The following is an 18,256-nucleotide window of genomic DNA, read 5'->3' as shown; positions in this document are numbered from 1 at the left end:
GCGGAGAACAATGATAACTAATTCAAGAAATGTGAATTCCCAGTGGAACTATGTTCCTTTGAAGGGATTCACTAATTAAACTAATCTAGAGAATTAAACAAAACTAATTGTTAGCACAGCTCCGTACCACCCTGTGATGGTGCAACTAGGGCGCAACATGCGGTCCACCCAGGACAAGACAACTCCAGTGTATGGATGAACCGTGCGCTGAGCATAGACGTCAGTGAGTATGTTGGGCCAGAGAGAGTGGGAAGGTAAATAAAAATATAAATAAGATAGTAGGGAAGAGCAACAAAATGGTTTGTAGCTATTAGAAGCAAATTAGAATTCAAGAGTTCAAGCCAAGTTGAAAGTGATTTAAGTTGAAGTTAGTGTGATTAAATATCGTGAGAAAGATTTAAATAGCTGTTGCTGTGCTAAATTGTTTGAGGTAGTTTTTGTGATTTCCCGAGGTGAGCAAAAATAGGAAAGTTCGCTTGATGATTTATTTTGATAGTTCAATAATCTACAGGATCCTATCGGACTCAAACCGCGCCAGAAACCGCCAAACCTGGAAGGGAAAAGTAAAGAAAACCATTAAATGTAAGTTATTAGGAATAAGCTGAAAAAGAAATCAATATTCATGAAATGTTTGTATTTTGCTATCCCGTTAATAAAGTTTTAAGCTGTTATACTACAAACCAAGTGCTGCTGTGAAAATTAGGTTTGATTAGGGTGGTCCGATTTCGAACACTAATAGACTAAGCATATAACCTTGTGATAACGTTTGTGGCTTATAACTTCAAATTGATTATTTTTCCTTTAATTTTAGTGAAAAAGCAGGCAAAAACTAGCAGGAGCCAGAAAAACCTACATTTATGGAAAGGTTGACACACTATACGATATATTCGCTTACATTCCGTAGTAAATATTGCTTAAACTTCCTTTTGAAGAGGATTGTATTCGTTATGCCTTTACTGTCAGAAGGAATGGAGTTGAACTTTGAAGGGCCATAGTTTATTATGCAGATAAGGCCCAGGTTCGTGTTCACTCTGTTTCTCAACAGTTCATGTGCATGTCTTGTGGTACGTATATTTGCTCTATTTGGAAATTCAATGTTGTGATGAAAGTTACGATTGTTCAAAGCATTGTGTACATACATGACAGTGTTAAAATCACGTAAACCAAGAATTGGAATAACATCATGATGCAAATCAGTGTAAAGCGAAGTCGTTGAAAACAGGGGAGATAAATTGAAAATAACTTTGATACATCTATTCTGCAGCACTTGAACCTTTTTAAGTTTTGATTTGGAAGCATGACCCCAAACTATAATTAAATACTGTAGGATAGAATGTATGCAAGCGTAATAAAATTGCAGTAAAGCTTCCTTATGTACAAAACACCGAACTCTTTTCATCAAGCCGCACAATGATGAAACTTTTTTCAGAATTTGTTTTATGTGAATATCCCAAGAAAGACAAGAGTCTAAGTGTATCCCCAAATATTTAAAAGATGAAACTTTTTCAACATGAACATTATTAACACATGGATCGGGGTGTTGTGGTATCAACTTACGCGAAGAATGGAAAACCATATATTTAGTTTTTGTGAGGTTTAAAGAGAGCCGGTTTCCGTCAAAATATTGTGTTAGGCATTCAAGATCTGATTCGATGTTCTGAATAACGGATTGAATACTGTATTCAGGATAAAACAAAGCCGTATCGTCAGCAAAAAGTCTTGGTGTCCCATGAAGCTTCAAGTTGCCCAAGTCATTGATATAAATAAGAAATAGCAAGGGGCCAATGTTACTCCCTTGAGGATCACCGATTTCAGTCGTTCGCAAGCTACTACGGAAGCCATTTACAGAAACGTACTGTTTCCGATTGGAAAGATAACTTTTTATAAGATCGTTTGCAACCCCTCTTATTCCATACTTCTCGAGCTTTTTCAGAAGAATGTCATGATCTAGGGTATTTTTTAAGGTCTATAAAGAGACCTCCTACCATCTTTTTTGATCGATTTCACGACCCAATTTATCAAACAGTTCTACAAGTGCAGTTGTTGTTCCACATCCTTCGCGAAAGCCATATTGGTATTTATACATAACATTGTTTGCGCAAAAGAAGTTCACTAGTCGGCTAGTCAAAAGTTTCTCAAATATTTTATTCAGAACTGATAGAGTAGAAATTGGACGATAGTTTGAAGGAGAAAACCTGGAATTCTTGAAAGAAGTTCCCTCATATTCGTTCAATACATGGCCTTCATGCCTAATTTCACCTTCTATAAATTTTCAAACTTGTTCGCAACCTAGTGAATACTATCATATCTATCATTTATTTATCCACTTTGATCTCTACTCCCTTACACTCTGAGTAGAAAATGACCCATAAAGCTATAAAAACCTAGAGTACTCAGGGAATATCTTGAATACTTAGGGAAATGTTGCACCAATAAAAATTGCAACATAGGCCGTATGAATAATAAAGAAGAGAATTTTGCTACTTTTACTACTCAGAAATAACTCCACAGAGTTTACTACATTGTTGGTTTAACCCTCTAATACCCAATCCCGCCTTTAGACGTGGTATATTTTGAGCAGTTTTGTAATTTTTGTTTCGTGGAAAATCAAATTTTTTATATTTTTGGCTAATATTTAGGACTGTTCAAAATGGTTTTTGGTGTATTTTAAAACGTATTTACATTTTTTAAAAATCATTGAAAAATTGATGTTTTAGTCACCTTTTAGAAGTCATTGTTTATTTTGTATTGAATCGCTACAATTAACATATTTAAAATTTTTCCCAAATCATTCTATCCTTGTTTAATAGTTTAAGGGAATCGAATACACTCTAAAATTATTTTCCTTAAAATTACACGGAAAATAAAATTTTCTGTGAAAAAAAATTAAAATAATAATATTTCAACAATAATCATAAAATCTCAAAATATTTTCATCTCAAAAAATGCATTCCTCAAATTGGCTTCCAGGAAAAATATAAAAGTGTGGGGATGTTCAAAAATAAAAATTAGAAAAATCAAAAACTGAAATTCACGAAATCGAGAATTGAAAAAATCATCTTCCAAAACATGTTTAAATCGATTTTAGATGACGAAAAATGATATTTAGATCAAAATTAAAAATTTGGGTATTAGAGGGTTAAATATAAAAATTATCCAATACTTAGTGTTTACTTCTTTCAAACATAAGCTTTCACTACAAGTTTGTAGAATGAACGTAATACTGAAAGTTCTTACTAGAAGGGTTTCTTTCTGGCACTTCTTTGGAAATACTTTTCGATATACCTCACAGGATTTCTAACAAGATTCCTCCCGTACTTTCCGCGCCATGTAAATCGGTACACATTTCTTTTTTTAATTTCTCTAGGAGATTCTTCCGGATTCCTACCGGCGTTTTTTCAAGTTTCGAACAATTCTTTCTAGGATCTTCCAGGATTCATGAATTACTGGATTTCTCCTTGAGTTGTTTTACGGATATCCTAGAGATATTCTTTTGTGGGATTTTTCCCGAAGGTTCGCGGGAATTCTTTCACGATTTATCCCGAGTTCTCCGTAAGACTTTCTCTCAGGATTCGTAGAATTTCTCCTAGAATTTCTCTCGGGATTCCTCTTGCAGATTTTCCGTGATTCCTTCCGATTTTTCTCAGGATTTTTCCCAAAGTTGTTACAGGAGTTCCTGACATGTAAACAAAAGCTGTTCCATTTCGCATATTTTTCGAAGTTTATTTTTTATTATTTTTCAATAAATTTCCGTAACCTTCCTTCTAGAGTTACTTCCTGGATTTCTACAGGAGTTTCGGCCGTGATGTTTCCTAAAGGTCATCGTGGGCTTTCTTTTAAAGCTTCACCTGATTTTCTCACGTAGTTTCTCCAGGAATTTCTCTTTGAAGATTCCTTCAAGTGTTAATTTTGGGATGTCCCTCACAGTTTTTCTGAATTTATCTTAGACTAAACACGAAGATTTTTTCAGGACTGTCTTTTGGGATTTCTGCAGGAGCTATTGCTATATATCTCTTTGAGTTATTTCCGTGATTTCTTTTAGAGTTTCTTCCGTGCTTTTCCTCGTAGTTGTTCACCGGATTGCTTGTACAGATCCAACGGAGTTTTTTTTTACAGATTTTGCTCTTCCCGGAGTCCCTAACGAAAATTGGGATTCTTTTAATTGGAATTTCGCTTCTGCGTAGAGTGTGGCCGAGGTGGGTCGGCCATTTCCAGGAGTTGTTTCTTTTACAATGCCTCCTGGGATAGCTTTAGAAGTTCCGTGTAATAAGATTCCCGGAGAAACAATCCAGTATAAACCTAGTCTAGTTAGTTAAGTCTAGTCTCGTCTACACATGCATTCATTGAAAGAATCCTGGATTACGATAGAATCGACTACTTCTACCGGCTTTCTTGTCATTATTAATGCTAGCAGTGGAAATGTATTGCATACAAGCATTAAAGCGGCCAGGCCTACTGTGCTGCGCCGTTGAATACAGTTGAACTTAACAATGGAACGGTGACATCTATATATAACGCAATTTCGTCAGTCGCTTTGTTTAGCATATGGTACTGTTGATGTGAAGCAAAAACGTTTGGAGTGACGTTGCTTAGAAAGTAGAAAGTTAATGTCACTTCATTAGAGATCCTCTTCCTAAGATGGGACACAGGAACTTAACCCTAATGTCCTGGCTCGAAAGCCTAGGCTTAAGCACCATTTCTCGCTCTCTGACGCCTACCAGCATGTACTTTGTTTTTGAGGCATTCACCACCAGTCCAACCTTTGCTGCTTCGCGTTTCAGGCGGGTGTACAGCTCTGCCACCGTTCCAAATGTTCTGGCAATAATGTCCATGTCGTCCGCAAAGCACACAAATTGTCCGGATTTTGTGAAAATCGTTCCTCGGCTGTTGAGCCCGGCTCGTCGCATCACACCTTCCAGAGCGATGTTGAAGAGTAGGCATGAGAATCCATCACCTTGTCGCAGTCCCCGGCGAGATTCGAACGAACTGGATAGTTCACCCGAAACCTTACGCAGTTTTGCACCATCGTTGCTATAATCAGTCTAGTCAGCTTCCCAGGAAAGGCGTTTTACGGTGAAGATCTGGTTCGTTGTCGACCGGCCGTCGATGAAGCCGGCTTGATAACTTCCCACGAAATCATTCGTTTTAGGTGACAGACGACGGAAGATGATCTGGGATAGCACTTTGTAGGCAGCATTCAAAATAGTGATCGCCCTGAAGTTCTCACATTTCAAATGGTCGCCTTTCTTGTGAATGGGACAGATTACCCCTTCCTTCCACCCCTCCGGTAGCTGTTCGGTTTCCCAGATCCTGACTATCAGCCGATGCAGACAAGTGGCCAGCTTTTCTTGATGAGTTCAGCTGCGATACCATCCTTACCAACTGCTTTGTTGGTTTTGAGCTGGTGAATGGCATCCTTAATTTCCCTCAGCGTGGGCGTTGGTTCATTTAAGTCCTCCGCTGCACTGGCATCGTCGTTTCCTCCGTTGCCGTGGGCTACCGTGCCTACGTTCTCCACGCCGTTCAGGTGCTGATCGAAGTGCTGCTTCCACCTTTTGATCACTTCACCTCCGTCCGTCATGATGCCTCCGTCTTTATCCCTGCATATTTCGGCTCGCGGCACGAAGCCGTTGCGGGATGCGTTAAGCTTCCGATAGAACTTCCGTGTTTCTAGGGAACAGCACAGCAGTTCCATTTCTTCACACTCCACTTCTTCCAGGCTTTTTCTCCCGAAAGAAGCGGGTCTGCTGTTTCCCCTTCTGTTTGTAACATTCCATGATCTGTCGGGTCCCTTGCTGCAGCATTACCGCGCTCGCTGCGTTCTTCTCCTCGAAAACCGTTCTGCACTCTTCGTCGAACCATTCGTTCCGTCGATCCCGTTCCACGTACCCGATGGTGCTCTCGGCTGCGTCGTTGATGACTGCTTTCACTGTACTGCAGCAGTCCTCTAAAGGGGCCTGCGCGTATGCTGAGGCGACATCCGGTTGTTTCAGTCGCTCTAGGTTGTACCGTGGCGGTCGCCGGTACCGTACATTGTTGATGACGGAGAGTTTTGGGCGCAGTTTGACCATCACCAGATAGTGGTCGGAGTCGATGTTGGCACCCCGATAGGTCCTGACGTCGATAATGTCGGAGAAGTGCCGTCCGTCAATCAGAACGTGGTCGATTTGAGATTCCGTCTGCTGTGGTGATCTCCAGGTGTAACGATAAGGGAGGCTGTGTTGGAAAAGGTGCTACGTATGGCCATATTTTTGGAGACGGCGAAATCAATGAGTCGTAGGCCGTTTTCGTTCGTCTGCTGGAGGGCGCTGAACTTACCAATCGTCAGTCTGAATTCCTCCTCCTGGCCTATCTGAGCGTTCAAATCTCCTATGATGGTCTTGACGTCGTGGCTTGGGCAGCGATCGTACACGCGTTCGAGCTGCGCGTAAAATGCGTCCTTGTCATCATCAGTACTTCCGGAGTGTGGGCTGTGCACGTTTATTATACAGAAGTTGAAGAATCGGCCCTTGATCCTCAACCTGCACATTCTTTCGCCGATCGGCCACCAACCGATCACCGATCTCTGCATTACACCCAACACGATGAAAGCTGTTCCCAGCTCGCGTGTGTTGCCGCAGCTCTGGTAGATGGTATGATTACCTCTAAACGTTCGCACCATGGATCCTGTCCAACACACCTCCTGCAGCGCTACGATGCCGAACCCGCGGTCCTTCAGTAGATCGGCGAGTATGCGGGTGCTCCCAATGAAGTTGAGAGATCGGCAGTTCCACGTACCGAGTTTCCAATCGCAAGTCCTTTTTGTTCGCTGGGGTCATTGCCGTTGGTCTCGGTTCGCATTATTCTGTTGCTGGTGTTCCGTTACAATGGTTTTTTTTTACGGTTGGATCGTAGGGCCTGACACCAACCCCCTACTTTCCGGAGGACCATAGTGCACAGTTGAGCTTAGAGTCCTTCCCTGGCACTCGGACGTTGATCAGCCGCCCCTAACATGAGAATCAGACGCTGTTGTGAGCCGCTCCTCCTGGAGAACAGACGCTCAGGTTTACCGAAGCAAACCCCCCTTCCCTGTCAGCCTACGACCAAAGTTCCCACCGGGGTTGGTTACCCGATCTTCCCTAAGGTTGCTCATAGTTTCCGGCCGGTACCACGAGGAGGTGGGGATAGGAGTTGCTGGGCAGAGGCTAGTGGATCACAATGTGATCTGAATTGCATCTGAACAACACTGAGTTGTTGTATTCTCTTTTTTTTCTTGACGTATCGTCCCAACTGGGACAAAGCCAGGTTCTCAGCATCAGCTTTAAGAGCATTTCCACAGTTATTAACTAAGAACTTCCTCTGCCAATGACCATATTGAATGTACTGTGTATATAGTGTGGCAGGTACGAAGATACTCTATGCCCAAGGTAGTCAAGGAAATTTCCTTTACGAAAAGTTCTTGGACCGGCCGGGAATCGAACCCATCACCCATCAGCATAGTCATGCTAAATACCCGGGCGCTTAGTCTATAAAAGACCCTTCTTCTTCTCCTAGATCCGACCCTGTTCATGACTGCCATCTGAAGTTGGTTCTGCTGCTCCACCTGGCAGCTTTCACGAACAGACCAGACCACATTCCTCCACCGGGATGTATCCTACGTGCGGTGTGGGTGGATTCTACAGATGGATGTTCATATTTTTTCCTCCTCTTCTTCCTCCTCCTGCTTGAGTCCCGTTCCGCACGAGTTCACCGTGACGGGACCAAAGCAACCGAAAGCTCACGAAATAAAACACCTCAGCCGAGTCGACCAAAAAGCCTCCCTCTGATGGTTTTCCAGCAACTAGCAGCCTAGCATCCAAGGCAAGGAAGCTGCATGCGCGGCGAGAACGACGATGATCCCTCGTAACCCCCGCAAAATTGCTATGTGTGATTGGTCAATTGTTTTAGATTAGATATTTATGTGCTTTTTGGATGAAGGTCGTCGGTTTTGATCCGCCGCCATCAGTTGGATGGGCTGGGGCACTTTTACCTGGAAGGCGTAATGCATTGACTATGGACCTGTGGTGTCGTCGTGGTGGTAGGTGGATCAAACACAGCTGGAAGTGAAGCTGGAACTTGACGTTGACGATGGTTGGTCGAAATGGGAGCAGACACCCGGTCATTTCTCCTGGGAGTCAAAAATATGATGATATTAGGGAGGACGAAGAGGTTGATTTAGAGATGAATTTGAATTTGATCCTTCTCTGACTTACTTAGTGTACGAGCACTTCCACACACGATAATAACTGGTCTTTCTTGCGAAAGTTACAATTTCTTACAAAGTGCAATATTTTCGAGGTTATTCTGGAAACTTGAAACACACTCTTGGGAACGCGTTCGTAATTTTGTGTTATACCGAACTAAAATGTTGAACAAATCCCAAAAGTGTTTTTCAGGTTTTAATGTATACTTTCAGAAGCTTAGGTCGAGAATTTGTTTAAATTTTTCCAGGAATGCCCGAAAATCTGTTTTCTTTTCTGGGTCAGTAAGACTTCCTGCTATTTAAATTGTTTGCCTTCGTTGCCAAACGTGATCTTTAACCACGCTTTTTCGAGCGATGCCTACCTGGAAAAGCTTTTCCAGGAAATATTTTCCTGTCCATTTCCGTAGCCGGTCAGTTAAAGTCCGTTCAAAACAACTCGGAACGTTCCGGAAGATAATAAAACTTATAGAAGTGGGAGACACCAGAGAGTCACCGCACCGGTACCACGTAGAAGAAGCATAGCTAAACATTATTTGGGTTGTTGTTTGGAGATGAATTTGTTGCGGAAACATAAACCACCGCACCGAAGAGACGAGGTCGACGACGCGTCGTGCGGTGCTTGCTATTTATCGCTTATTCCAGAGTTTCAAGGACGAAATGGTGCACGCGTGTGGTTTTCGCTTCCGAGGACGATGGGGAACTGTCTGTGGTCGCATAATTGTCTCACCAGAATGAGCTTGGTACCATGATAAAATGCCATGAAATAACCTAGATTTCAGTAAACATATCGAATAAGACCTACACATGGGACGCTTTTGCGCGTTCAAGCATTTGAAATGTTGATCGCTTTCATTATCAAAAGGTAAAAATATTTCGTCCGACAGGAGGGTGCGTTGGTGGCGCAATGTCACCTGGCAACTCCACCGACGCTCCAACTTTGAGCGGTACATACATAGACACTAGCCGGTGAATGCTCAGTGCTCTCGACATTTATTTGTCCCGACGATGGCGACGGAGACGACGACGTTTTCATTTGGATGGGTCCTTCTGCTAAAATGGGATCAAACGGAAGATTATCGGTGGAGTCTGGGAATGGCATATATGTGAATCTGCGACGTGTCTATGAATGCCACCGGTTGGGTACGTTAGTGCTCTTGTTGGGAGTCATTTAAAAATATCGAAATAACAATATAAGCAGTGGACTTCTTATTCTTTTATGAATTATTCAGCATGTTTTCGGAAATGACTTCTGCCATTTCTCCAGTTTCTGATGAAATTCCTGGAGGAATCTCTGGAGGAGTTCCTGGAGGAATCCCTGGAATAATCCCTGGAGGAATCCCTTGAATCCTTAGAGGAGTTCCTGGAGGAATCGCTGAAGGAACTCCCTAATGAATTTCTGGATAGATTCCTGGAGGAATCACTGAAGGAACTCCTGGAAGAATTCCTGGAGAAATCCGTGGAGGACTTCCTGGAGGTAATCCTTGGAGGAATCTCTGGAGCAATCCCTAGAGAAATTCCTGGAGGACTTCGTGGAGGATTCCCTGGAAGAATTTCTGGAGAAATTTTTGGAAGAGTTGTCGGAGGAATCGTTGGAAGAATTCCTGGAGGACTGCCTTGAGAAATTCCTGGAGGAACTCCCTCCCTGGGATCCCTCGAGGATTCTTGGAGAAATCCCTGGAGGAATTCCCGGAGAAATTTTCAGAGGTCTTCCTGGAGGAATCCCTAAAGAAATTCCTAGAGGAATCTCTGAAGGAATCCCAACAGGAGTTCTTGGAGAATCCCAAAAAGAATTCCTTAAGGAATCCTCAGAGGAATTACTGAAGGAATCCTAAGAGGAATTCCTGAAGGAATCCTTAGAGGAATCCCTGGATGACTTGCCTAAGGAATCCCCAGATATATTTCTAGTGGAATTTCTAAAAGAATCCCAAAAGGCATTCCTAGAGGAAATCCAGAAAAAATCTTCCTGTAGAAATCTCCAGGGGAATGCCGAAATTTCTGGAAGAATCACTAAAGCAATCGCTAAAGGATTTCATAAAGGAATCCCTAGAGGAATACATAAACGAATCCTTAGAACAATTTATGGAGGAATTGCTGGAGGAACACGTAGAAGAGTTATTGAAGGAATCTCTTGAGGAATTGCTGGAGGATTTCGTAAAGGAATTCCTGGAGAAATCTGCAGAGGATTCCCAACAGAAGTTCTTGGAAGAATTCCTGGATGATTTTCCTAAGGAATCTCCAGGGAAATTGCTAAAAGAATCCTAAAAGGAATTCCTAGAGAAATTCATGGAGGAATCCCTACAGGAATCCCTAGGGGACTTTTTAGAAAAATCTTTGGAAGAATTGTGGAAGAATTTCTGAATTCCTGGAGAAATCTCTGGAGGAATTTCTGATGGAATTTCTGGAGTAACTCCTGGAAGAATTCTTGGAAGAATTTCGGAGGGATTCCAGGAGGAATTCCCGGAGGAATACCCGGAGGATTTCCAGGAGGAATTCCCGGAGGAATTCACGGAGGAATTCCAGGAGGAATTCCCGGAGGAATTCCCGGAGGAATTCCAGGAGGAATTCCCAGAGGAATTCCAGGAGGTATTCCAGAAGGAATTCCCGGAGGAACTCCAGGAGGAATTCCCGGAGGAATTCCAGGAGGAATTCTCGGAGGAATTTCAGGAGGAATTCCCGGAGGAATTCCAGGAGGTATTCCAGAAGGAATTCCCGGAGGAACTCCAGGAGGAATTCCCGGAGGAATTCCTGGAGAATTCTCGGAGGAATTCCTGGAGGAACTCTCGGAGGAATTCCCGGAGGAATTCCAGCAGGAATTCCCGGAGGAATCCCAGCAGGGATTCTCGGAGGAATTCCAGCAGGAATTCTCGGAGGAATTCCAGCAGGAATTCTCGGAGGAATTCCAGCAGGAATTCTCGGAGGAATTCCAGGAGGGATTCCCGGTGGAATTCCCGGTGGAATTCCAGGAGGAATTCCCGGTGGAATTCCAGGAGGAATTCCCGGTGGAATTCCAGGAGGAATTCCCGGAGAAATTCCAGGAGGAATTCCAGGAGGAATTCCAGGAGGAATTCCCGGAGGAATTCCAGGAGGAATTCCCGGAGAAATTCCAGGAGGAATTCCAGGAGGAATTCCCGGAGGAATTCCCGGAGGAATTCCAGGAAGAATTCCCGGAGGAATTCCAGGAAGAATTCCCGGAGGAATTCAAGGAGGAATTCCCGGAGGAATTCCAGGAGGAATTCCCGTAGGAATTCCCGTAGGAATTCCCGGACGAATTCCAGGAGGAATTCCCGGACGAATTCCAGGAGGAATTCCCGGAGGAATTCCAGGAGGAATTCCCGGAGGAATTCCAGGAGGAATTCCCGGACGAATTCCAGGAGGAATTCCCGGACGAATTCCAGGAGGAATTCCCGGACGAATTCCAGGAGGAATTCCCGGACGAATTCCAGGAGGAATTCCCGGACGAATTCCAGGAGGAATTCCCGGACGAATTCCAGGAGGAATTCCCGGACGAATTCCAGGAGGAATTCCCGGAGGAATTCCAGGAGGAATTCCCGGACGAATTCCAGGAGGAATTCCCGGACGAATTCCAGGAGGAATTCCCGGACGAATTCCAGGAGGAATTCCCGGACGAATTCCAGGAGGAATTCCCGGACGAATTCCAGGAGGAATTTCCGGACGAATTCCAGGAGGAATTCCCGGACGAATTCCAGGAGGAATTCCCGGACGAATTCCAGGAGGAATTCCCGGACGAATTCCAGGAGGAATTCCCGGACGAATTCCAGGAGGAATTCCCGGACGAATTCCAGGAGGAATTCCCGGACGAATTCCAGGAGGAATTCCCGGACGAATTCCAGGAGGAATTCCCGGACGAATTCCAGGAGGAATTCCCAGACGAATTCCAGGAGGGATTCCCGGACGAATTCCAGGAGGAATTCCCGGACGAATTCCAGGAGGGATTCCCGGAAGAATTCCAGGAAGGATTCCCGGAGAAATTCCAGGAGGAATTCCCCGAGGAATTCCAGGAGGAATTGCCGCAGTTATTCCAGGAGGAATTCTCGGAGGAATTCAGGAGGAATTCCCGGAGGAATTCCAGGAGGAATTCCCGGAGGCATTCCAGGAGGAATTCCCGGAGGAATTCCAGGAGGAATTCCAGGAGAAATTCCCGGAGGAATTCCAGGAAGAATTGCCGGAGGAATTCCAGGAGGAATTGCCGGAGGAATTCCAGGGGGAATTGTCGGAGGAATTCCAGGAGGAATTGCCGGAGAAATTCCAGGAGGAATTGCCGGAGGAATTCCAGGGGGAATTGCCGGAGGAATTCCAGGAGGAATTGCCGGAGAAATTCCAGGAGGGATTCCCGGAGGAATTCCAGGAGGAATTACCGGAGGAATTGCCGGAGGAATTCCAGGAGGAATTGCCGGAGGATTTCCTGGAAGAATTGCCGGAGGAATTCCAGGAGGAATTGCCGGAGGAATTCCAGGGGGAATTGCCGGAGGAATTCCAGGAGGAATTGCCGGAGAAATTTCAGGAGGAATTGCCGGAGGAATTGCCGCAGTAATTCCAGGAGGAATTGCCGGAGGAACTCCTGGAGGAATTCTTGAAATAATTGCAGGAGGAATCTCCGACGGAATTCCTGGAGGAATCTCCGAATGAATTCCTGGAGGAATCTCCGACGGAATTCCTGGAGGAATCTCCGAAGGAATTCCTGGTGGAATCCCTGGAAGAATCCCACATGTAGATAGTAGAGTAATGGGATTCATTTTAGCGCATCTATGTTTACTCTACTATCTATACTGGAGGAGTTATTCACACGGGCTTGGTGGTCTAGTGGCTACCACTTCTGATTCATATGCAGAAGGTCATGGGTTCAATCCCTGGCCCGTCCCTTACATCCTACTTTGCATCTCTCTATCCACTTCTGTTATGATCAACCAATAAAAGGCTTGGGAACAATGTAAATAACGTCTATTTCTAACAAGAGCTGGTACAAGAATGAATGAAATAATTTTCACTTCTTTGAAGTTTGGTCTACCAAGGCATACTTGATTGCAAAATTCTACACCTTGGTAGCATCTCCCCTTTTAGGTTAATAACGGATGTACTGCTCGAACCTCCTTGGTGGCCGCACCGTTCGCAATGGGCGTTGACCTGACTCTACCTGCTGCTGCCTTGGTGTTGAAGATGAAGATGGCCTTTCTTGAAAATCCGCTAGAAGTGTTTCATCAGGCTCTTCATCGGCATCGCTGTTGCTATCCTCTGCGGATACCTCTGCATGCATTATTGGACCAGGAAGTTCTTGTTGCTGTACAGTTTCGGTTGCTTGTTGAACAGGGACGGCACATGCAGGATTTTCACCAATTAACATACGGTAATGTTGTTCTGGAACTGCTTGTCGCTGGAGACCAAAATCTTGCATGAGAATACTCAACGGCATTGGTTCCTTTGAAACTACAGGTTCATCGTTGGAACGATTCTTTAACTGGTCAATATGAGATCGGAGTACTTTTCGCCGACCGATTTGATGATCCAAGAGGATATAGTAATTCACGTTTCCGATTCTTTCGAGGACAACACCTGGCATCCACTTCCAGAGATCCTTGCTTGAATAAACTTTGGCGTACACAAACGATCCAGCTTCAAATTCACGGTTGAGCTTCGGTTTCAGACCGACAGACTGGGAAGTAGGTCGTAGGAGATCCAGAGTAGTCCTCATAGAACGTCCGAGCATTCTTTCATCGGGTGATTCTCCGTCCAGAACGGCGGATGGTGTTGATCTGTAGATGTGCAGGAACGTTTGAAGAGCAGTTGAAGTCGACGTTTCTCCTCCCCCAATAATTTTCCTCAAGGAGCGCTTGAGGGTATCTACAAACCGTTCCGCCTGCCCGTTAGATTGCGGATGATATGGTGCGGTGCGCAAATGAACGACTCCTAGTTCTTCGCAAAATGTCCTGAATTCAGCACTTACGAATTGGCTTCCATTGTCTGTTACAACCACCGTTGGTATACCGAATCGAGCAAAACATTCACGAAGAAAGGAAATTGTTGTTGAGCTTGTTGGTGATCGCGTCTGCAGAATTTCTGGCCATTTGCTATAAGAGTCCACCACAACCAGGTAATGATATCCTTCCAAGGGACCAGCAAAATCCAGATGAAGACGTTGCCATGGACCATTTGCTCTCGGCCAGGGTTGAGGTTTCGCTTGGGGTGGAGACTTGGCAGCGCTGGCACAACTTGAACATCGGCGTACGTAGTCAGCAATTTCAGAATCGATTCTTGGCCAGAAAACAATCCCTCGGGCAATCGCCTTTGATCTCTCGATTCCAGGATGACCTTGATGAATTCGCTTCAGGATACGCTTTTGAAGGCATTTTGGAACAACCACTCGATCCATCATCATCACGCAGTCGCCAACCATGGAATACGATTCTCGGTGAGTGTAGAATGGTTTAACTTCAGCTTCACAGATAGCTTCAGCGCGCAATGGCCAGCCGTTTTTGATGTAGGATGTTACCTTTTGCAACACTGGATCTTTTGATGTAGCATCTCGGACCACTTTGGATGTGACAGGAAGATTTGATAGCGTATCTTGCAGACCAGAAGTGACATCAGCTTCGATATGGACCATAGCAATAACCGCTTCCTCCTCAGGCTTCTCGTGGTTGTTGATGAGGCGTGATAGAACGTCAGCGTACCCAAAGTTTTGTGTTGAGACGTACTCGATACCAAAGTCGTAACCCAATAGCGTGAGTGCCCATCGCTGAAGTCGATTGGCGGTATGGACTGGAATTCCCTTCTTGGATCCGAAAATCTTCAACAACGGTTGGTGATCTGTTTGCAGCGTGAATCGTCGACCCCAAAGCATGCGATGGAATTTTGTGCAGGCGAAAACCAACGCAAGTGCTTCCTTCTCAATCTGACTGTAGTTCTGCTCAGTTTGATTGAGCGATTTGGATGCATGTGAAACCGCTTTGATGGATCCGTCGGGGAAACGATGCATCAGGACTGCACCAATGCCCGTCTTGCACGCGTCACCAGCAACGATGATGTCCAATTCCGGATTGTAGTGGGTGAGAAGCAGGTTTGATTGTAGAATCCGTTTGATGTCCGCAAACGCTTGTTGGCACTCCTTGCTCCAGATGAATTTGGCGTCCTTCTTCAAAAGATTGTCCAGAGGATGGCGAAGTTGGTGCATCTCTCGTACAAATTTGCCATCAAAGTTCACGGCGCCAAGGAATGACCGCAATGTGCTGACGTTGGTTGGAGCTGGCATGTGGACTATCGCTTCAATCTTCGTTGGATCGGGTCGGATTCCATTTTCATTGACAATGAGTCCCAGATATTTGATCTCCTCCTGGTTGAACTTGCATTTCTCCAGACGCAAACGGAAACCGTATTCGCGAAGTCGCTTGAAGAGTGCAGTGAGGATTCTATAGTGGTTTTCTTCGTCTTCGCTGTGAACGATGAAGTCATCCAGAAAAGCGTCAACTCCTTCCAAATCTGCTATCATCTTCGCCATGAGCTGCTGGAAAGCGCCAGGTGCTGATTTTACTCCAGGTGCCAACCGGTTGAATCTGTACAATCCACGATGGGTGTTGATTGTCAGGAGCTTCTTAGAAACATCATCAACCTCCACTTGTAGGTAGGCGTCGGAAAGATCAATGATACTGAAAACACGCTTGCCTGCAAGTTTGGTGAAAATGTCTTCTGGAGTTGGTAGAGGGTAGTGGTTTGCTTCTAGTGCCTCATTGAGTCCGGTGGAATAATCGGCGCATATACGGACCTTTCCGCCAGGCTTCTTGACGACAACGATCGGGGCTGCCCAATCCGAAAAATCGATGGGTGTTATGATGTTCAAGCTTTGGAGTCTGTCCAGTTCCTCTTCGACTTTTTGAGTGGCATGGAATGGTACTGGTCGCTTTGGCCGGAAAATTGGCTGCACATCTGGTCTCAGGGTTAGACTGATCTTCGTTTTTGTGCAGTGACCCAATCCGTCCTGGAACACTTCCGGAAACCGTGTAACGAAGTGCTGATCGTCGTGGGGAAACTTCGTCAAATTCACCCTTTTGCAATGGGCAGCGAGCGGTTTTGACCACAGATCAAATGCGTCCATCCAATCCAGACCGATCACGTTGAGACCTTCGACCGAAGTGATGTAGCAATGCTGCTTCAGAGAAACATCGCTGATGCTGACAGTCGTTGCGAATTCTCCAAGAAGTTCCAGAGGTTCTCCAGACGCTGTAGTCGCTTCCATTCGAGTGGATTTGATAGCAGGCTTGCCAATCTTCTCCCAGGTTTCTTTTGAGATCAACGTGATATCCGAGCCACAGTCAAGCTGCAACTCTGCTTCGATGCCGTTGAAAATGACCGTCACGTAACGCCTTCGGCTCCGAATATGCTTCACAGATTGGATTGTCTTCATTTGGAGTTTCTTATCCTTTTTGCTGATCTTCTTGTCGACAGTGGACGTTGATGCTGAAGCTTTCGATGAACAGTTGCAGTATCCTTCCTTATGGCCCATTCTTCCACACTGCTTGCACATATGTTTTGAGAACTGGCAATCTTTCACAAAGTGCATGGCTCCACACTGCCAGCACGGGGATGGAGGAAGTTTACCGTTGCCGTCTGGTATTGTTGCATTTGACTGCTTCTGGCCTTGCTTCTTGAACTGACGAACCGCTTGAACCGCTGAAGATGAATGCTTCTTCTCGACCAACGCCGTATCATGCTTCAAGTTTGACAGACGTTGGCATTCGGTCACTAATCCTTCGATGTTGGTATCGGCTGTATCAGACTCGAGCTTTGATAGAAGTCGGGTCCTCACGTCCGTGTCCTTCGCAGATTTCAGTCCGCAGATGAAAACAAGGCTCTTGAATTGGTTGACTGACAGTTTCTGTAGTTCGAATTCTTCGCACTGCCGGTTGACGATACCAGCATAGGTGACGAAATCATCCGCTTCATTCTTGGATAGCTGGAGGCAATCGTAACGCTTGCTGAAAATAGACTTCTGTTGTCCGTAAATTGTTGTCCACAACTTGATCGAACGTATAATCGCGTGGGTGGCTCGGCAGGAGATAATTCAAAAATTTCTCGTGAACGGAAACGCTGAGGCTACGGAGTAATAGCCGCACCTTCGCCGGGTCGTCCAGGTTTCTGCCGTCCTGTCTGAAGAGATCTTCGTATTTTGAGAACCAGCGGTCGAATGTTAATCCGTTTTCTGGATCGAAGTGGAATTCTTTGATGGACGATGAGAGAGATTCTATGATGTGTTCAGGAGCGCTTCGTTGTGCCGGTTGTGTCCCTCCGGTGACTTGTTCCAGTAGGGCCATCAGACGGTTGTTCTGGATTGCCATCTGACGCATAACTTCCGACATCGAGACTGCTGACACGTCTTCTTCTCCTCCTCCCGAGAATCCAGCTTGATCGCCGTCCGGATTACCGTTGTTCTGTGACATGTTCTCGCTTGAAAATTCTCCAGAACTTGAAATCTCGTCGTGAAATAATTTTCACTTCTTTGAAGTTTGGTCTACCAAGGCATACTTGATTGCAAAATTCTACACCTTGGTAGCAACTTCCTCACTCTCTCTCTCTTCTCTACAACTATGTATATTCATATGTTCATAGCCATCGCTAGAACCAGAAACAAATTGGAAAAAAGTCGTTTCCCTCCCTTCCAATTTCCACTCACAGCACAGTGTATATAACGCCTACATGTTATGCAACCAAAGCGTACTGTGCCGCTTGACCTTATTCACCTCATTCGCCACACAATCTATCACCTTACGAACACTATAAATAATTCCCTATCCATGGGTCGCATCACCAACCTAACGGTGACTCCCAGATCTCCCATCCTTTCCGTCTAACAAATACCCCAGTCCGTGCTGGTTGTGGGGATGCAGAGGTGATCTCGGTCTTTAGTAGCAACAACCAGCACACTTTAACATTCCTCTCCCTTCCCAACTGACTATAACGACGTGGCCGGCGCCGTTATTGATCCAAAATGTATGAGCTGCTAGAATTGCACTTTGAGAATAAGTGGAG

The 18,256-nt window shown here is 45.0% G+C and overlaps 2 protein-coding genes across 13 annotated transcripts in view; one reads left to right on the top strand and one right to left on the bottom strand.

Annotated features, from left to right (window-relative positions):
- The window catches only part of LOC109408373 (myocyte-specific enhancer factor 2), a 435,257-nt gene that overhangs the window by 212,728 nt on the left and 204,273 nt on the right, over positions 1–18,256 (top strand). The window lies entirely within an intron of this gene.
- LOC134286971 (uncharacterized protein K02A2.6-like) lies at positions 13,302–17,667 on the bottom strand. Its single transcript, XM_062848688.1, has 2 exons — positions 17,344–17,667; positions 13,302–17,183 (listed from the first exon to the last, which is right to left on the bottom strand). Exons 1-2 carry the CDS (start codon positions 17,665–17,667, stop codon positions 13,302–13,304), a joined length of 4,206 nt encoding a protein of 1,401 aa, XP_062704672.1.

This window comes from Aedes albopictus, chromosome 2 (genome assembly GCF_035046485.1).
Source record: "Aedes albopictus strain Foshan chromosome 2, AalbF5, whole genome shotgun sequence".
NCBI classification, from domain to species: Eukaryota; Metazoa; Arthropoda; class Insecta; order Diptera; family Culicidae; genus Aedes; species Aedes albopictus.
Note: the sequence above shows the minus strand (reverse complement) of the source record. Positions and strands in the feature narration are given on the sequence as shown.